General features: G+C 42.9%; 1 protein-coding gene across 1 annotated transcript in view; it reads left to right on the forward strand.

Moving 5' to 3' along the window:
* Nucleotides 1–15,440, forward strand: part of MTHFD2L (methylenetetrahydrofolate dehydrogenase (NADP+ dependent) 2 like) — a 160,541-nt gene extending 145,101 nt beyond the window's left edge. Inside the window, exons 8-9 of the mRNA XM_068271081.1 lie at nucleotides 7,971–8,096; nucleotides 13,687–15,440. Coding sequence (XP_068127182.1) covers nucleotides 7,971–8,096; nucleotides 13,687–13,799 — 239 coding nt within the window. The 3' untranslated portion in view covers nucleotides 13,800–15,440. The remainder of the gene's footprint in view (nucleotides 1–7,970; nucleotides 8,097–13,686) is intronic.
* The last annotated feature ends 6,904 nt before the right edge of the window (nucleotides 15,441–22,344 follow it).

A 22,344-nucleotide genomic window follows, 5' to 3' on the forward strand; every position in this document is an offset into this window, starting at 1 on the left:
GGCAACTATACTACCTATACTGGGGAAACTATACTGGAGGCAACGGGGTAACTATACTAGCTACCTATAATGGGGGCACCTATACCTGACTACCTACCTGTAGTGAGGGTGAACATTTTTGGGTGCTGTGCAATAATTCCAAATTGGAAGGGGGGGGGGGGGGGGGGAGAGCATCCTCGCACGTTTTCCCCAGGCAGCAAAAAGTTCATAGTTCGTTCGGACCTCAATTAGCCACAAGCTCTCACACAGAGCAGCTACCCTGCGCACTGTGAGCAGTACACATATGAGGAACTATAATCTACGAGTGCAGGATGCAGAACTAAGGACAAGCAGAAAGGAGGAAGAACTGACGCTTCCTCTCTGACGATAATTGATGTTCTGCTCAGTTGAATATTACGGCTGAGCAGAACGGGGGCCGCAGGGGGCAATGAAGGAGGAGGATTGTGATGTGGCCCATGTCACAGCACCAGAAATAAAACACTATAAAAAGTATATTATTCACAATGTGGTTCAGGGGTGTTTTAAAACTTCAGGCAGTCCCCTACTTACAACCAGGTTCTGTGAGATTGTTTGTAAGTGGAGTCCTGTGTTAAACATGGTGAGATGTGAATAAATGATTTACTTTCACACAACTCTAAATTTGGAAGTTTATAACTGAAATGATTGGCAGTTTGTGGCCCCACCCCCTTTTCTAAATTTGAACCCACAGTCACCCAATGACCGATTGTACCAGGTTTAAGGTCTTTGCCATTAACAGTGTAAGAATGGCAGAAATTTAAATATTCCCCTTGAAAACCAATAGGTGATTTGATTGGCTGTTGTAGGCTACACCCACTTATATTATTCCCAGTCACGCAATGAGCAAGTGTGCCAAGTTTGAGAACCCTTACATTAATAGTGTATGAATGGCTACAGTTTACATTTTGCCATGTAAAATGAATTGGGTGTTTTATGCTCACTTTCTCTGAGTTTTTAACCTTTGTCACCAAGTGAGCAATTGTGTCAAGTTTGGGGACTCTGGCTTTATTACTGTGAGAATTGCAGTATTTTCCATTTTTTCCATTGACGTGAATGGGGGAAATCTAATTGGCTGTCGTGGTTTCACCGAGGAGTGCAGGGGGGGTCATGAGACCTCCAGAACATATCATCACAGGTAGTAAGGGCACTGTACAGCAAGTTTCGTTGAAATTGGTCAAGGCATTTTCGAGTGATTGACTCGAAATTTAGTATTTATTTAGTATTTATATAGCCCAACATCTTCCACAGCGCTGTACAGAGTATATATAGTCTTGTCACTAACTGTCCCTCGGAGGAGCTCACAATCTAGTCCCTACCATAGTCATATGTCTATATTGTGTAGTATATGTATTGTAGTCTAGAGACAATTTAGGGGGGAAGCCAATTAACTTATCTGTATGTTTTTGGGATGTGGGAGGACACCGGAGTGCCTGGAGGAAACCCACGCAGACACGGAGAGAACATACAAACTCCTTGCAGATGTTGACCAGGCTGGGATTCGAACCAGGGACCCAGCGATGCAAGGCAAGAGCGCTAACCACTATGCCACCGTGCTGCCCATACATAGATAAGCGCACACATCCAGTGGCGTAGCAAAAGAGCTATAGGCCCCGGTGCAAGTTTTACATGGGGCCCCCCAAGCACTCCATACATAACAATTGATACGGCGCACCAAAACCTGCCAAGGATTTCCACAGTGTCAGAGGTGTAAGAAGGGGTTGGGGAGCAGTTTGTTAATGATTACTACTATTTTCAGCATCTATAGAAGTGATTATTACCAGCACAGGACCAATAAAGAGCTAATATTGCGCTTGAGGGAGGGCCCCTTGGGGACCCTCTGGCCCAAGGGCCCCGATGCAGTCGCTACCTCTGCAACCCCTATTGCTACGCCACTGCACACATCCTAGGTGGATAGCACCAGGAATGTATTTAATATTCATCTTATACAAACAGATAAAATAATGTATTATTGAATAGACTAGTGATTTTAGCCCGTTACATAACAAGCAGTAAACAGTGGCACATGCACACCCATGGCCGCAACCCACCACAGACGCTCCTGCGCATGCCACGCCACGCCACGCATATGGTTTTGGCTGACACTGACACAGCCAATGGATGTGGGTACCTAGGAAAATTATTACTTAGGATTAGGGAGGATTTGGTCGGATGTGGTTATATCCACCACCAGCATATGGATCCCTGAATGAGACTGGACTTGTCACTGCTCAGGGGCACAGCCAGATATATGTGGATATGTGGAAACAACAATCTTGGTATTCAAATGTGTTGTGTGTATCTGCTGGCTTCATGTGTGCTTGAGCTGAATAGCAGAGTATCCCCTTATACCCCAAGCATACTTATTCCCAGAATCTGCAAACATACTTATTCCCCCCTACCTTCCCTCACGAAAAAAACAAAACAAATTATAATATAACTAGGCAGCATTTCAACCCCCCATATCTTCAAACATAATCATGTAGCATTCATTCCTCAATCTTGAAAAATAATTAGGCATTGCCCCCTCAAATGCCCATTCATAATTAGGCAATGCACCCCTCCCCCAATTCCAAAACATGCTCAGGCATTGTCCACCCCAAACCACCCCCCAAAAAAATTTGGCAGAATTAAAAAAAAATAAAAGTTTAGCAGGAAAATTAATCAGAGTCCTCCCCTAAATGCAGCATGCCCCACCGATCCCTGGTCAGTGAAGGGTGCTAGTAAGTAAAATTAAAAACGGGATACTTACAAGCAGCCTAGAAACATGCCTTAATCCTCCACTTGAAGAACTACCAAAAAGTAATCACCGAGAAAAAGTCATCCTTTCTTTCGAACGAGATTGCAAATGCAGTTAACAAACCAGCCCAGCTGTTCCGCACAGTGGAAAAACTCTGCAATCCAGCATGTCAAAAACCTAATATCCAGTCTTCAAAGGATCTCTGTGACCAATCTGCCCATTTCTTCTCAGACAAAGTCTCCACTATAAGGTCCGCTATTCAACTTACAGCATCTGAACCTAATATAGCCCTGAAGACCATTAGCAGAGATAACGTAACACCTTGCTCAAACTTCAAAGAAATTGATGAAGAAGTCACATCAAGCATCTTCTTTCACCTCCGCCAAACTACCTGTGACCTGGATCCTGGCCCAACACAGTTCATGTTGAACTGCCCCGACCTGTTTGTACCGGTATTCCTCAAAATTGTAAACTGTTCCTTACAATCAGGTATATTTTCTGCTTTACTGAAGGAAGCAATCATCAGGCCTCTCCTCAAAAAACCCTCCCTGGACCCAGATGCAATGACCAGCTACAGACCTGTCTGTAACCTTCCCTTTCTGGGTAAGCTAATTGAAAAAGCTGTATAACTCCAGCTAGAAGCCAAAATCCTACAAAACAACAGTTCTGACCCATTCCAGTCTGGCTTCAGGAAACATCACAGCACTGAAACTGCCCTCATCCAAATATGCAACCACCTGCTCATGGCAAGAGACAGAGGAGAGTGCTCCATCCTGATACTGCTAGACCTTTCTGCATCCTTTGATACAGTTGACTATGGCATCTTGATAAGCAGGCTACAGGAATACTGTGGCATTGATGGCATAGTTCTTCAGTGGTTCCAATCCTTCTTGCATGGCAGAACCCAAAATGTGTCTATGTGGCCCTTCCTGTCCACTTCTGTACCACTTAAGTATGGGGTGTCCCAGCGCTCAATCCTCTCTCCCCTGCTTTTCACGATTTACATGTTACCGCTTGGAAAACGAATCCAAAAACATGGCCTGACATACCACTGCTATGCTGACACCCAACTATATCTTTCCTTCAAGCCTGGTGTGACAGACCCAACTCCAACTATAAACGCCTCCTTAGGCGAACTACAGCAATGGACGAGTGACAACTGGCTGAAACTAAATGCAGACAAAACTGAAGTCCTTCTGATCAGAGGGCAGCACATGACAACAAAACACCTTAACTTGCAGTCTTCACCACTGAGAATAGGAGGCACGGATCTACACAGCTCTGATCATGTGCGTAGCCTGGGAGTTATAATTGATGGGGATTTAGACTTCAGAACTCACATCTTTGCTGTGGTGAAATTATCCTATTTCCACCTGAAGAACATCGCAAAAATCAAGCACCTCATCCCCCAGAAGATCTACCAACCTTAGTTCATGCCTTCATTACATCCCGACTGGACTACTGCAATGCTCTCTACGCTGGCCTTCCAAAAAAGGACTTGTACCACCTAGAGCTCATACGGAATACTGCTGCCAGACTGTTAGCCAACCAACCCCATCACTGCCACATAACGCCAGTCCTGCACTCCCTTCACTGGCTACCTATAAAATGGAGGGTCCTATTCAAGATCGACCTACTGACATTTAAATCGCTAAATAATCTGGGCCCTGGATACATGAAAGAAATGTTACAGCTGCGTAGTAATTCCTGCAATCTCAGATCCACAGGTTCTAATAATCTAGTCATACCCAGAGTCCACTTGGAAACCTTTGGTCCCAGAGCCTTCTGTCATGCTGCTCCTACGTTTTGGAACTCCTTACCTCAGCAGATCAGGACAGCTCTATCCCTGGACGTGTTTAAATCCAGACTGAAAACCCACTTGTTCTGTTTGGCATTTGCAGGATATAACTTTTGTTGTGTGAATACTTCATCCTACTACTGACTACTGAATCTGAGAGAGCCTAAGCGCTTTGAGACCTATTGAAGAAAAGCGCTATAGAAATGTTATTGTATTCTATTAGATCCTTGTTACAGTCTTCAGCAGTGCAGCCAGTGCATCGCTTGTGCGCCCTAGCCTTCAGGCCATACTGTAATAAAGGTGATGCAGCTGTAGAATGTACTCCACCTGCTCTGCACGTAGTCTTCATGGAGTTTATTCTGAATCCCATGGAAGTATTGGGGCACTGCTGCTAAGATTCAGGGCGCATGTCAGTTGTATTCCCAAAGGCACCTAAAATACAAAAAAGAAAGAACTACAGAAGTTTCACCAAGTAATAACAATATTATAACACTATATTCTTGGTCTTTGGGGCAAAGGTGGCCTCATCATCCATGGGAGTACTAGAGGCAAGTCAACCTTGAAAGACAGAACAGCAGCATCTTTAAATAAGAGTCTTATACTTTTTAGTTCTTGGAGGGGCAGGGTTCATCTCCGCAACATAGATAGTCCGCACCAATCTGAGCTATCCTCACCATCTCACATTGTTGTTAAAGGAGTAGAGATGGCCCGTACGGTTTGCATGCGAACTTATTCGTGCGAACATCACGGGTTCGCGATCAAACGCGAACTTTATGCGAGTTCGACCCTCTCCCTAAACTACATCATTGGGCTACACTTTGACCCTCTACATCATGTTTTTTTTTTTGTGGCCCACTGACACTGCATATACAGCCCTGTCTGTCGCAGCTGGCCCTTGCTAATTGCTATACTATGCCAGGCCCAGCACATTCAGTGCCTAGTGTGACTGCTGCATGCTGTTTTATATACCAGTCCGTGCATACCTTTCACTGCACCTGTGAGACCGCATGCTGTTTTATATACCAGTCCGTGCATACCTTTTCACTGCACCTGTGAGACCACATGCTGTTTTATAAACCAGTCCGTGCATACCTTTCACTACATCTGTGTGACCGCACACTGTTTAATATACCAGTCTGTGCATACCTTTCACTGCACCTGTGCGACCGCACACTGTTTTATATACCAGTCCATGCATACCTTTCACTGCATCTGTGTGACCACACGCTGTTTTATATATCAGTCCGTGCATACCTTTTCACTGCACCTGTGCGACCGCATGCTGTTTTATATACCAGTCCGTGCATACCTTTCACTGCATCTGTGTGACCGCACGCTGTTTTATATAGCAGTCAGTGCATAACTTTCACTGCATCTGTGTGACTGCACGCTGTTTTGTATACCAACAGTCAGTGCATCCATTTTCACTGCACCTGTGTGACTGCACATTGTTATACCAGCAGTCAGTGCATCTATTTTCACTGCACCTGTGTGACTGCACATTGTATTATACCTGGCAGTCAGTGCATACCTTTCACTTGAATGGATGGCAGACTTGCCCTCCATAACAGATTCTCATTAAAGGATTTCAAGTGTATTTGTCTCATCATTATACAGCAGGGCCCCGAAAAAGTCCTCCTGTATTGTTATTTTTCATCACTACCTCCCTGAGTCGGGACTTGTGTGCTGTGCCTGCTGCCTTCCTTGGATTTGTGGTGGTAGCCGTTCCTGCTCCTCTGCCCACAGGAGCCAGGTGTCCGTTAAGGAAATATTTGAGCGGAAGAAGCCAATGTCTGCCAGTCACCCTTTTGCCCGGCGTCTGAAAGCTGTCTTGGCGGAACTGTTAGCTCGCCAGCTGTTACCATACCAGCTGGTGGGCTCTGAGGCCTTCCAAAAATTTGTGGCGATTGGGACACCGCAGAGGAAGATACCAGGCCACAATTATTTTTCAAAAAAGGCGATACCCAAACTGTACCATGATGTTAAAAGGCAAGTGGTGTCATCTCTGGCACACAGCGTTGGGTCAAGGGTCCATCTGACCACAGATGTCTGGTCTGGGTCTTGGTCCTTCCTTGGATGTGTGGTGGTAGCCGTTTCTCAGGCTCCCACTCCGGATCGGAATCAAACCGATTCCCCGGCCATTACTTGTGGTCACCATGGTACTGAGAAAGTAATATGGAAAGTTTATCACACAGTTGAATGAATGGCAGACTTGCCCTCCATAATAGATTCTTGTTGAAGGAACTGAACAGACAGCAGAAAAAGTAATTTACAAAAATAGAAGTAAGCTTTAACAATGGTAGAGAAAGAATCATTGAAAGTTGATAAGGCATTAAACAATGTTTCCTCATTTTTAGGTTGACCAAAAAATGAGGAAAAATTGTTTAATGTGTATGGTAATCAGGTTTTGTGATTAGTGTCAAAGTTGATAAGGCAGTCAGACATTACCTAACCTGACATCACTGAGAAAGAGCAATCTCGCCATGGTGCGCACCTGTCCAGCACAGCCATCACTACACAAACAGCTGTTTGCGGTGTGTTACACAGTGAGTTTGGTCTGTCAGTGTGAAGCAGTACACTAATTACACTACCTGATTGATATATACTCACGCAATATGTTTTAAAGCTTTTTATGCCTCCAATTTAGCATGCAATGTGATTTCTGCCCTTAAAACCCTGCTCTGCGTCAAATCCGTAATTTTCCCCGGGACTTTTGGCGTGTACCCCACTCCGCCATGCCCCCCTCCAGGTGTTAGACCCCTTGAAACATCTTTTCCATTACTTTTGTGGCCAGAATTAGTGTTTGTAGTTTTGAAAGTTCGCCTGCCCATTGAAGTCTATTGCGGTTCGCAAAGTTTGCAGGTTCACGAACTTTTGCGCAAGTTCGCGTTCAAGGTTCGCAAACCTAAAATCGGAGGTTCGAGCCATCTCAAAAGGAGTAAGACAGTCATGGAGGCAAAATACGATAGGTCCCAAACTGTAACCTCAACATAATTGTTTTAGTGTGAGGTGTGGAGTAGGGAGTTATTGGATAAAATAAATCTAATGTAGACGTAGTCCAAAAAGTCGTCCCTTTGGGTTGCATGCACTAAACTGAGGTTAGTTTTACCCCACTTTGATTAGAGCCGAATGCACTACATTACATATAATGTATTATTACACTCTACTTATTGTGCGGTAAGACTTTATGCACCTTATTCTGCTTACCGCAGTTTAGTGCATATACCCCATTATGTCTAGCAGAGGTATGTGGAGTAATGTACCTCTACATTGTAACCTTTAAAACACTTTCCATCTAAGTCTGAGAGGAACTCCAACTTTCTACATGTAGTCATATACCATGTTATTCCATGTCTTTATTGTTTTGTAGGTGCTCTGCTGGTTTTCTTTACTGCAATGCTTTGATTTTTGTTTCAGGTATTCCAAAACTAATCACAGCAGACATGATTAAAGAAGGAGCAGCTGTCATTGATGTTGGCATTAATCACATAGACGATCCAGTGACTGGGAAAGCGCTGATAGTTGGAGATGTAGATATGGAAGGTAATCTATATTTATGTTACACTAGGCCTGGTTGACTAGAGAACACAATAGCAGAACTTCAGTCTGCATTAATGTTTATTTGTGAATTGTTTAAAAATGGATGGATGGATGGGTGGGTGGTTACTTACCTCCTCCAAGAAGACACAAGCATGTGGTCATAAAAGGATGTTTATTTAGACACAAAGGACAAGTCTTCCATTTTTAAATTTTTTAACTTTTTCTAATGTTTGATGCCTCCTACCCCAATTCACAGTTACCCACAGTGGTGGTGGTCAGGGGAGTATTTTTACTGACCCTTTTCTTCCCTGAAGTGCAATGACAGCCTTGATCTGTGAGGCGGGCTTGTTATCCACATCTGCATGGTGCATGGTTGTCCATCAGGTAACCTCCTTTTGCCAGTATAATCCTTTCACCTCTATACTCTGATAATTACAAAATTACTACACCACAAGAGGCTCTTGTTTTCAAAAATGTATTAAAAATGTAAAACATTTTTAATTTTTTTCATAATAAAAATTAATAAGGATATACTGTACTATGGTTCCTAAAAAGGCTTCCCCGTCCTTCTCGGCCTCAGGGATCCAGCAATGGCAGCCCCCAGAAAACTACAGTGATAATCTGGCTCCGGACCCGTAACAAGCCTGTGACACACCTCGCACAAGCGCACTTGTGTCTTTCCGCTTGGGCTTCAGAGCAAATAGCAGAGCCTGATCGGGTCCATTTTACTTCGCAGGTGTGAGGTGTCTGCGCCTATGCAGTAGAGTGGATCTGATCAGGCTTGTCTATTTCTGCCAGAGCCAACCAACAGGTTTTGGGCCAGTCCATCTCTCCATAGGGGATTCTCAACATGGCCTTTATTATTTATAAAGACAATCCCTGAAAAAGATTTATACAAAGATACTTGCCAGCCTCCCTGCTCACCGTACACTTTTTTTGGCAGTTGGTCGGAACAACTGGCATTCACTAAGTGCCTTTGAAAATAAAGAAAACCCCGAGAACCCCCCATGAGGAGAATGGCTAGTCCAAAGCCTGTCGGTTCTGTCAGATTTCTACTACTTACTGTAAGTGACAGCAACATAGGAGAAAAGTAATATATGGCTCACTTACTCTGGGAGAAACTTACTTCTTATCTGTATATGTTTACATATATTTTTAAATTTTAAGATTTTTTTCAACAGTGGTCCTTTAACCTGTTATGTTATAGCTTGTTCCATCAACATCCTGACATGGCCACACCGATTTTTCGCTGCATTCACTCCTCTTCTGTTCTGGCCATTTGTTCAAACTTATGAACCCAATGTAGCCCTTGAGTCAAAAAGTTTGTTCACCCTAGGAGCACTTTTTTTCATTACAGGTGTACTTTAACTTTCTACTTTGAATGAATTCCATGGGCCATTTTTCTAATAAAGTGTACTTGTATAAAGCAAAACTCCAAATCAACTCTGATGCTGTATTACTTAAAACGGCTATACGATGTCAAAATTCCTCCCTCTTCCTACTGCTCTATGAAGACATAAATACAAACACTTGGTTGATCTGTGTTTGTGGTTATGGAAGGCATTCCTAATCTGCTAGTTTAACTACACCTACTGGTTATAACATTCTAATAGATGCCGTAAAAATAATTTTAAAAATCCTTATTTATTTTTATATTTGTCTTCATGATCCAATGCTTACCAGCATAAGGTACACAAAGTTTATGAAATGTGCTAAATTCTGCTCATACCAATTTCACAGGATGGTCTGTGACGCAGACACTATTGCTGAACAAATAGTGGGGATATTAAATGATTGTATAAATTAATTTATGACTCAAACAATTTTCTCTGCGTTGGCTTCCTTATTCAACAAGTTTGAACTAAATCTACCGGATGCCTTTCATTTTTGATTTTTTTTGTATCCCAACATGTCTTAAATTGCTATGCAGATATACTATTCCATCAGGACATAAATTGCCAAACAGACATTCCAGTGCTGCTGAAATACATAAAATACATAAAAAAGGGAATTATGATCATCTTGCTTTTTTTTTTTTTATTTTTTTTTATTTTTAAATAAGGCAATCAATGTCTTACTTAGGAAAATAATGTTACCTATAGCAGCCTGTATTTTATTTTATTTTAATACAAATAAAATGTAATTCTTTACATTCAACACTTATGAAAGGTTCCGTAATCTTCAGAGGAAAAGTGTCCTCACAATTCAATCACAATTATCAATAGCAAGAAGCTTTGAATCTGGATGATACCATTTATTGGCTAACTTAAAAAAAATAAGAGTAAGCTTTTAGCTATTCCGCCTTCATCAGACTCCAATCCTGTAGGCCTGCAAGATGTTGGAGCACACAACTATATACATGCAAGATCAAAAAGGAATACATAGATTTGTTTGGAAACATCAATATATGCCATTAAAATGACTTAAAAAGGAACTTCAGCTTAAACAAACATACTGTCAGTAAGTTACATTAGTTATGTTAATTAACCAGTTCGCATTCAGTCGTTTTTCGCTTCATGCATCCGAACAATGTTCACCTCCCATTCATTAGCCTATAACTTTATTACTACTTATCACAATGAACTGATCTATATCTTGTTTTTTCCGCCACCAATTAGGCTTTCTTTGGGGGGTACATTTTACTAAGAGCCACTTTACTGTAAATGCATTTTAAAAGGAAGAATAAGAAAAAAACGGAAACAAATCATTATTTCTCACTTTTCGGCAATTATAGTTTTAAAATAATACATGCCTCCATAATTAAAACCCACGTATTGTATATGCCCATTTGTCCCGGTTATTACACCATTTAAATTATGTCCCTAACACAATGTATGGCGACAATATTTTATTTGGAAATAAAAGTGCATTTTTTCCGTTTTGCATTCATCACTATTTACAAGCTTATAATTAAAAAAAAAAAAAATATTTCATCTTTACATAGATATTTAAAAAGTTTAGACCCTTAGGTAAATATTTTTTTTTTTTTTTTTTTTTATTGTAATTTTTTTTTTTTTTAATTAAACATTTTATGTGGGTATTTTTGGGAGGGTGGGATTGAAATTGTATTTTTTTTTTGTAAATATATGTGTATTTTTATTTTTATTTAACATTTAGATGTAGTTTACTTTTTGGCCACAAGATGGCAGCCATGAGTTGTTTACAGTGACGTCACTCTAAGCGTACCACGTACGCTTAGAGCGACATAGGAAGCAGAAAAAGCGTAGCTTCCGAGAGAAGCTGTCGCTTTTTCTGCGGGGGAGAGGAATCAGTGATCGGGCACCGTTGCCCGATTCACTGATTCACTGGCTAACAAACCGCCGGCCGGGAGCGCGCGTGCACGCGCGCGATCGGCTGTGTGGACGCGCAGGAGCGCACATGGCTTCCTGGACGTGAGTTTCACGTCCAGGAATGTCAAATAGTTAAAATAGATAGTTAATATAATCTCTTACCCACTCTGTTTTAAAAGAACAGGCAAATGTTTGATTTCATGAGGGCAGACATCTTTTTGGTTGAAAGGAGGTGACAGGGAGCATGAGCCACAGTTGTTCCAACTGTCCTGTGTCCTTATCACCCCTCCCAGTTGCTAGGCAACAAGAACAACATAGGAAATCCCATCATGCTTTGCACAACATCAGGGGAAAAATGCCCTGGCAGTTTTCTTTGATGGGGCGGAGCTTAGCTTCTGTGCAGCTAAAAATAAGGCTTATGTAAGAAAAACAAAGTTCTGATGCTGTGAAACTGTTAAAGAAACACCAAGCCTTTTCAGATATCTTCACCAGTCTGGCTCTGCGCACTTCTCCGACATGCTCCTACAGCTGGCAACGGTCTGCGTCTGCGCAGTAGTACTTAAAGAGGAACTCCAGTGAAAGTAATGTAGTAAAAAAAAGTGCTTAATTTTTTACCATAATTATGTATAAATGATTTAGTCAGTGTTTGCTCATCGTAAAATCTTTCCTCTCCCCGATTTACATTCTGACATTTATTACATGGTGACATTTTTACTGTGGGCAGGTTATGTAGCTGCTCCTAGCTGTTTTGGCTGTTAGAGACAGCTGTAAACCGCTCATTCCTGTCTGTGAACATTGTTACATTGTGGCAGTTTGCCCAGAGTACCGCGGTACTCAGAGCTTCTTGTGGGAGGGGTTTCAGCACAAAATCAGTCATACAGCGCCTTCTGATGGTCTGTTTGTGAAAAGCATTATATTTCTCATGTAAAAGGGGGTATCAGCTACTGATTGGGATAAAGTTCAATTCTAGGTTGGAGTTTCTCTTTAACAGGCGCAGAACACTCCCAGGTACGGGGCAGGGGCGCGCTGCTGGGCCATGCATGCAAAACTTCTAACCCAGAGTTATATCTAGAGATATCACATTGCTTTCTGGAGGCATCTGCTGGATTTTTCAATATGCTCTGTATAATCTGATAAACCACCAAGGTGTTATGCTGGGTACACACGGTACGATTTTCCATGCGATAGATGTATCCGATTGATAAAACCCCTTATGTTTGATAAGAAAAATGAGCGAAGATAAGAGAATCGAGCGCAGAATCAAGTGCAGGATGGAGCGGAAAAAAACTATTGGGTCGGAGAATCGCAACGAAAATCGTACTATGTGTACCCATAATTAGGAGCATGCAGAAATCAAAGAGAGTAGTTATTCCCATAATGCATGCATGCATGTATGCCCTGATGCGGTCACAACCTCTGCACCCCCTATTGCTACGCCACTGTGTGACACATAAATACCGTCCACAAGAGTATTCTCCTCTAGGCTGTTTATAGAGTTGGACAGGGTTGGTGCATCCAGGGCTAATAACACAATACTTACAAATAGTATAGGGCAGGGCCAGGGAATGTTCCGGACTTTAAGGCTTCCAAAGTTTACCTGGTGTTTGAGCGGGAGGAATAATATGAGCACATTTTTTTCAACCAAAAGGAAATTATGGCCCTTGTTTCTGTTTATAACTATTGTTATTTAGTATTTATATAGCGCTGACATCTTCCCCAGCGATGTACAGAATATATATATAGTCTTGTCACTAACTGTCCCTCGAAGGAGCTCACAATCTAGTTCCTACCTTAGTCATATGCCTATATTGTGTAGTGTATGTGTTGTAGTCTAGGGCCAATTAGGGGAAAGCCAATTAACTTATCTGTATGTTTTTGGGGTGTGGGAGGAAATCGGGGTGCCCGGAGAAAACCCACACAGACACTGGGAGAACATACAAACTCCTTGCAGATGTTGACCTGGCTGGGATTTAAACCGAGTGCTGCAAGGCAAGAGCGCTTACCACTACGCCACCGTGCTGCCCAATCCTTTGGTTTTGTGTATTGGAGAAGTTTATCCTTTGATGTGTGTATTGGAGAAGTTGGTGGGAATGTGAAGTGGGGAAGGGGGGGGGGGGGGGGGTTACAGTGTGCACAGCAAGGGGATACATTGGTATTTGAACAAAGAAATCTGGCTTCTTGGCATTCAATTTTTGACCAACCATAAGAAAGCAGATTGGTGGCAATGGTCTATAATGAGGATTTAATTTGAATTAATTTTGAGATAATATTTTTTACACTATGTTTTTTGTTGTATCTTTTAGGAGTTAAAGAAAAAGCTGGCTACATCACGCCTGTTCCTGGTGGAGTTGGACCTATGACTGTTGTAATGTTACTGAAGAACACCTTGACTGCTGCTAAAAAACGAATGCACTAAAACATTTTTTATTAGTATTTATGTAGTGCCAACAGAGCTTTACTCCTTCAAATTCTAATCTAAAATATGGAGTTCTAAGCTACAGTATGAAAACATGATTATTATTCTATAGCCCAACTTCAGGCACATTTTCCTTTTTCTGCATGGACCTCCAGGGTTTCATTTCTGAAAGCTGCTCCCTGTTATTGGTGATCTGTGATCTCGCTAAAAAGACCCTGTTTGTGGATTAGGGCACTGGGATGTAATTGTTCTGTGCTAAATTCATTCCAATCATCCTGATCCTCCTCACCTTGAAGCTTTCTGTTCCAGGTCACCTTCGGTACGTTCCGCATAGCAATGCAAAGTCTATGCGGACGTTCACATGCGTATGCTCCATACAGAACGGAGCCGGATCAGATCCGGACTCCGGACACTTTTCCAACATGCGCTATTTTTCGGGTCCGGATCATCCGGCCCACGCACCTGGACCGGAGCCTGACTGCACCATCGGGAAATAGAAACCTATGGGTTACGGAAAGCACAGAACACACAGGATACAAACACCTGACGTTCTACCCCACTTCCTATGCGTATTCTATCGGCCATTTCGGATGGGGACACATGGGCAGCAGTGGAGCAGCAGTGACCTTACGTGCTGGAGCTGTTTGGCAGTATGTTGGAGGTGGAGGTGAGGCCTAAACAGCGGAGGACCTGATTCTACAGGTGCACCAGGTGCACTTTCTGCTGACCCCAACAATTTTTTATTTTATTTCGCTGTTTTTACCACACGGATCCAGATGGCAGCCTGATGCATGCCTGATGCAAACGGACCGGATCCGGATCGGATCGGATAGGAACCGTATGGTTCCGATCCGGATCAGGTCCTGATCCGATCCGAATCCGGTCCGTTTGCATGCCAAAACGCAAGTGTGAACGGGGCCTAAAATTCAATTTTGCTATAGTTTATATTTATAAACCATCAGCGAAACCAGTATATATTTTATTAAAATATTTTTACTTTATTATGAAAAAAACCCTGTGCAGGTTCCTAGCAGGACTATACTATGCCCCACCCACCAGATATAGCAGATAATGAGCAGAGAGAGACCCTGCAACCACTTGGAGCCCCCCTCAACATCACTTACCAGCTTGTTCTACTTGTCAGCATTTGGGAATAGGGATGGTCAGAAAATTTCAACAGAATTCCGAGTTTACGACAGGAAATCAGGTTACCGTGGTGGTAATTGGTATGCGGAAATGGAAATGCTGCATTACTGCAAATTGGACATTTTAGCCCAATCAGAGAACTCTAGAAGTATTACCATGGTAATTTTAGGCCAATCAAAAGACTTTAGAGCTATTGGACCAATCATTGAATACAGAAGTTCACCGTGGTTGCCAGAAATGTGGTTTTAACAAGATAGTGTACATCCGCTAAAAATATTTTTTTTTACAATTTACAAAATGTATTGACCCCACAAAAAATTTACATTCTGCATAAATCGGAAATCCGGATTGGATCGGATCGGAAAGGCACTAATTGAAAAGTGCAAATTTAGTTGGAATTGGAAACAGGCCTTTCTGAACATCGCTGGTTGGAAAAAGTGTGAAAGGGGCCTGACACTCCAAATAGCGTTTTGTGGATCGTTTCATTTTATAAAAAATGCCTCCATTGACTTACATTAAAATCGCGGTAAAATCGTAGCAAAATTGCCACGATCTTGTTTTTTTTGAAAAATCTCGTTCGTGGCAATTTTGCCATGATTTTTATGTAAGTCAATGGAATAGTTTTGTAAAAAAAATGACCCACAAAATGCCATTTGGTTTGTCAAGGCCCTAAGTTGCAAGATGGTGCCAAAGCATAAATTAGACACATGAGCTTTTCAGACACCCCTTGACCTAGTTGGGTTGAGGGTTAAGGGTTTACGGTGCTATCAGATAAGCACTCCACCCCAGATAATGAGAAGAGCCTTCCGAACACCAATTACCCATTTGCCAGTAATCCCTTACTCATTTGCCAGTAATAAAAATTAACCGCATCACATTCCTGTGTTTTTACCCCTTTCAGAGTCCTGTCAGTTTTGGCATTTTGGCTGTGTCACTATTGATACAGCAATAACTTTTTATTAATTATTCCATTAAAGTGATACATATTTTTTTTTTCAGGATAATCTAGACTTTCTTTTGGTAATATTTTTTTCAAGGGATTGTTTAATTTCACATGTATTTTATTGTGGAAAATTAGGCATAAAGCAAAAATTACTCATTTTTGTCATGTTTCACCCTTCGTAATTTTCGCATAACAAAAGCCACAGTTTTAAAACACCTCAAAATACATTATTTGGCTCATCCCAGATAAAGCGATACCATACATGCCATATTTCATTACTAGTTATGGCCAGCCTGTGTGTCTGCAGTGATTGCATGCAATCGCTTGGGCACACAGTTTGGGGACCCCAGTGCAGTACAGATGCATTGCTAGGCAACAACATAGCGATGCATCCATACAGCATTGGGTCCCTGTGCTTTCGCCCTAGTGAGTGTATCTAATCACTTTGGACGACGGCTATTACAGGTGTCAACGAATCTTAAAGTGAACCTCAACTCTTGCACAGGACAGAAGGAAAACGGAGAGAAATGCACCCTGTATGTATTTAGAGAGTTTAGCCTGTCTAATCCCCCCCCCATCTGTGACTAATCACAAGTTGTTGTTTGATCTCTCCCCTGTGTCACCTGACTACTATGGAAGATTAGGCGGATAAGCTCATTTGAAAGCACAGGATGTTAGCAATATGTCTGCTTCCATGAAAGCAGGAAGCAGAAACAGTGCAGATTTATTTTAGGATTTGTATCAGCTGTAACAGAGAAATGTTTTTCTTTAAAAGTTTTTATTTTGTTGTGTATCTTTCAAAGCAGAGAGGAAGCTTTGAGTTCAGGTCTGCTTTAAGGCCAATTATAGATCGCATAAGGAGTTAATTAGGTAGGGGTTAACAATTCACTACAGGAAAAAAAAAAAATTTGAATGTGATATTGGCATTTAACTTAAAAACTTTCTTTTTGCAACTTTATGAAAGGCCCACAGCGTTAATCTGGTGCACGAGTGGCGGAAGTGCGCATGCTTGCGCACGATCGCAGCAGCTTATAGTGCTTGACATGAGTAGCACTTCCAGGAATCTTTAAAGTAGCATATTCGGACATGAGACTCGTGTCATGGAATCTGAACTAGTTAATAAATCACACTGGGTGTGGTAATCTTTTTTTCTTCAACAAGTTTATAGAAGTCTGAGGGTTTCTTCTCCAAGACCCATGTCAAGATGTGCCACTTCTTCTTACAATGATTGCAGAGTGGCACCTCTCCAGTTGCTACAAGTCTAATGTCAACCCCAATAGTCAATCTAGCAATGTTGATTGAAGTCAGTGTATTGTTGCCTGTTGGAATGTTTATTGAATGAATTAAGTAGTGATTTACCGACTACAGTTTTACCGGCCAATAAGTAAGAGGTCTTAAAACTCATTAACCAAGGCAAGTGTGCTTATCTGATCTATCACATTTTTAGGATGATTGAAAAACACCACTCACCCTCTCCTCATTACAGGCCCCCCCCCCAGGCGAAGGGGGGGGGGGGGGGGTCTGACGGGTTCCCATGTAGGGTCTCTCCATGCTTATTTCCAGCTATTGCGGGGTCTGGGGAGGAGTTACCATGCCTCAGTTAAGAATTCCTAAGGTTTTTTTTACTCTTACAAAGTGTGCGTGCAGACACACACGCACACACTCCACACACACACACACACACACACTCCACACACACTCCACACACACACACACACACACACACACACACACACACACACACACACACACACACACACACACACACACACACACACACACACACACACACTCCACACACACACTCCAAACACACTACACAAACACACACTCCACACACACACACACACACTCCAACACACACTCCACACACACACACACACTCCACACACACTCCACACACTCCACACACACACACACTCCACACACACACTCCAAACACGCTCCACACACACACACTCCACACACACACACACACTCCACACACACTCCACACACACACACACACACACACACACACACACACACACACACACACACACACACACACACACACATTCCACACACACACTCCAAACACACTCCACACACACTCCACACACACACACTCCAACACACACTCCACACACACTCCACACACACACACACACACACACACACACTCCAAACACACTACACACACACACACACACTCCACACACGATCCAAACACACTCCACACACACTCCACACACACTCCACACACACTCCACTCCCAATCAGTAGCTGATACCCCATTTCCCATGAGAAATCTTTTCCTTTCCTCAAACAGATCATCAGGAGGGTCTGTATGGCTAATATTGTGGTGAAACCCCTCCCACAGTGTGATGTCAGGGCCATGGTCCTGGGATGGATTATCTCAGCAAAGGAGAAGTGCTCACTAACACAGATTTAGATGGATTTGTGAACAATACTTGAGGGCTATTATTTCCTATGGCTGAGTTTCCCCGCACGATTTGCCTGCAGGAAACTCTGAGGATTCGGCCCCTGTTTCCGCGCTAGTGGAAACGGGCCCTGAGAGTAATGGGTCTTTGGGGTATGTAGAAAATGTTTCAGATCCTTGAGTTCAGCTCTTGCAAAATGGGAGCAAAAAGCAAAAGTGATGTGTTTTGCTCAGTGTATATCTGATTGATGTCAGATCTGAATATCGATCAGATATCTTGCTTGAGTGGGATCTAAAGTGCGAATTGCACAGTGTGTACCAGGCCTAAAGGCTCGTACACACGTCGGATTTTCGCAAAAAACCCTCGTTTGGACGTTTGAACGACCGGTCGTTTGGACGTCAAATCAGGCGTGTGTACAGTCTGTCGTTCAGCTGCTAAGACCGGACTTCAAGTCCAGTCTTATCAGCTGAACGACAGACTGTACACATGCCTGATTTCACATGCAAACAACCGGACGTTCAAACGTCCAAACGACGGGTCGTTTGCGAAAATCTGACGTGTGTATGTACCTTAAGACTGAAACTGGGAGATGAGATGGCTCTTTATACATTTAGATTACAGGGTATAGCTATACTGGGAAGGAAGGCGCAAACTACCTAGCATTGCACACTGAGGCAAAGCACATTTTCCACATGTAAAACAAAATTATGTTAACTCATATGATTGTGTCCAGGGGAATTTGTGTTATTTCGAGCATTGGAAATAAAACAAACAAAAATTAATTACCCTGAATGGACCATGAATGCACTTCATACTCCCAATCTATAGGCAGGGACAACATATTTTTTTTAGCTGATCTATAATTTTTACCATTGAGAATATATGTAAAATATGGAAATTTTAAGCAAATAAAATGTTCAGTGAGTTGTCAGCACAAAATGAAAATGTGAACACAGCATTGTTTGAAGACAACATTCTATGCAATAAAACAATGTGAAAGAAGAGGATTACTGTCGTTTTATTTAATAAAGTTACAATCTTGATGTTTTATAAGTTACTTGACTTGGGTGTTAATGCACTGACGTTAGTAAGGAAGTGGTAAACACACAAAAGGTTTGGGTGGATAGAAAAAAGGACGGGAGGAAAGACGGGAGCCCAATCTGGTGTAGTATCGTAAGAGGTCATTTAAAATTCAAAGAGTAAACAGCTGTTATACTCATAAAATAGGGTTGCAAAATCAGCAACCACTAAGAACACATGTGGGGAAGTACCGTCCCCACTCGGCCTTGTTGGATGATGGTCGCAGCTCCTTCCAAAAAGTCCACTAGAATAGTGGTAACCCCAATTCAGGGGTGAGAAACATCTATAGGAGGGTTGAGGAGGCGCCCGATGTATTTGCACAATTACGGTGTTTATCCAATGCTAACAAGCAATATTTAAAAAAGGAGGAGGGTCCTACCTTGAAAAAGTAGTCCATCCAGTACTTAATATAGAAGGTAAAAACTTTATTGGGCACTTAACTGACAACGCGTTTCGCGGTGAAAATCACTTCTTCAGGTCGAATACTGTGCCTTTAAAAACAGACATAGTGTAACGATCGGTGTCAGCACACAGAGAGAATCTGATTATTGGTGATCTGCAGTATCACCAAGAATACAGATATATACCCGATTATTGATGATCTGCAGAATCACCGATATTCCAAGTATAACTAACCTCTGGACACCTGTATAGTGTGAGTGTTTTGTGCAACAGTAATGACTTTGAGTAAGACCGCCCGAGGAGCAGGTGGTCTTTGGCAGTATGGGCGATACTGCCTTCTGAGAAGTGCAAAAACCTTCCAGCAGCCTGAGACCTCCAAAGGGGTGGAGTCTCAGGCTGAAAGTAGGAAGGACCTGTCAGTGAGTGATACCTGAAAGTGGATGTCACTAGCAGGTCTAGAGACTATCTCTTAAGGAGAGAGATAGCTCTCAAGGTCGGGCAAGCCAGGTCGGCAACACACGGACAGACAAGGTACAGAGATCGAAGGCTGATTCGGTATCCAAAGGCAGGCAGGGTTGGCAACAGATAATCAGATATGCGTAGGTATCGAATCAGAAAGCAGAGGGATAGTCAGAAAAGCAGTAGGTCATAACAGATATCAAACAATGCCTAGTCTTGGGTGTGAGGTCCGTGGTCTCTACACCCTGGAACTAGTCTGAAGTATAATATGATGGTACACAGTATCCCTAGTCTTGGGTGTGAGGTCTGTGGTCTCGACACCCTGGAACTAGTCTGAAGCATAACAGAATGATAACACAAAGTCCCTAATCTTGGGTGTGAGGTCCGTGGTCTCGACACCCTGGAACTAGTCTGAAGTATAACACAATGATAACACAAAGTCCCTAATCTTGGGTGTGAGGTCCGTGGTCTCGACACCCTGGAACTAGTCTGAAGTATAACACAATAATAACACAAAGTCCCTAATCTTGGGTGTGAAGTCCGTGGTCTCGACACCCTGGAACTAGTCTGAAGTATAACACAATGATCAACAGAAGTAATCTGGCTCAGTGTGAATTCCCAGGTCCTCCTGGTTCTAACACACTGTAGGATCTGACTAAGGTCTGAGTGCTTCCATGTAAGTGTTCGCAACGGCAGACAACCTGAGACTGACCAGCAGTAACTATATATAGAGCAGCGCTCTCCGGCGCCACCCATCAGTGATTGACCAATAGTCACTTGCTCTGAGGTCAGCTGACCAACCTGGTCAGCTGATCCCTCCTCGGCTGTCATAAAGGTTCTGCCTCTCAGCGCGCATGCGCGTATTTCTCAATCTGTGTGAACTAACAGACCCAGCCACACCAGATGCACGCCGCTGCGTGCAAACCGCCGTGCTGGACGCGGAATCAGCCACCTTGCTGTCAGTACATGCGGCGGCTTTTCCGCGTTTCATTACAGTACCCCCCCCCCTGAGGTGTGGACTCCGGACACTTGTTGTAATGGTATCATCAGGGGGGCAGAGGTGAGACATCCACGACAGGGTACCCCAATTCCCCTTAAAAATTATGCCACATGCGACACTAAAGGGGTGATATATTACATCAAATGTCCCTGCGGACTGGCCTACGTAGGACAAACTAAGAGAGAAGTAAAGTCTCGGCTTAACGAACATAGGAGCAACATACAGAACCCCAATACTACCAAAAGGGGGGAGGAGGAAAGGAATCGGGATCCCCCTTTAGCAAGACATTTTAAGGAAGCTGGACATAGGGTGAGTCAGCTGAGATGGTTGGTTTTGGAGGTTGTGCAGTTCCATGAGGGCCAGGATCGCAAGGCCTCCCTATTAAAACGTGAGGCATGGTGGATGGAAAAACTGGGGACTCAGTCACCGTATGGCCTCAATGAAGATTTTAGCCTCAGATGCTTCTTGTAAGTTTTTTGGCCGCTCTCTGTTTATTGAAGGGTTAATGTAATTGCAAGCATGTGCCCGCCCCCCTAATTGATTTGGGTGTGGCGTGTATTTTAAATTTACTATATAATTGTAATGTGTGACCAGAGTACTTGAGCACTTGAGAAAGGGCCTCTGCCCGAAACGTTGTGCTTTTTAGTGTGCTGTAACACCGCTGTATATAAAAATAAATATTTTGCTGTATTACACTCCTGGAGGGTCGAGTCCTTGTGGATTGTTGCTGTTATATGGACTCCGGACACTTCCCACCAGGCTTTCCAGGGTGCAAGTCATGGAATTCTTTGTTCAATTCCTCTGCGTGCATACGACAGTCTGGCACCCAAGTTCTCTCCTCTATGCCATAGCCTTTCCAGTGAACCAAATACTGCACGGAGTTCTGCACAAGCCGTGAGTCCAGATTCTTTTCAATCTCATACTCGGGTTGGTCATCAATCAACACGGGGGGGGTAAGCGGAATCCACGTGTACCGCCGGCTTGAGTAAGGACACATGGAATGATCTCACACCTCGCATGCTGGTAGGGAGATCAATGGCATAGGTGACATTATTGATTTTTCTGGTCACTGGAAAAGGACCCACAAATCTA

The sequence above is a fragment of the Hyperolius riggenbachi genome, chromosome 1, assembly GCF_040937935.1.
Source record: "Hyperolius riggenbachi isolate aHypRig1 chromosome 1, aHypRig1.pri, whole genome shotgun sequence".
Lineage (NCBI taxonomy): Eukaryota > Metazoa > Chordata > Amphibia > Anura > Hyperoliidae > Hyperolius > Hyperolius riggenbachi.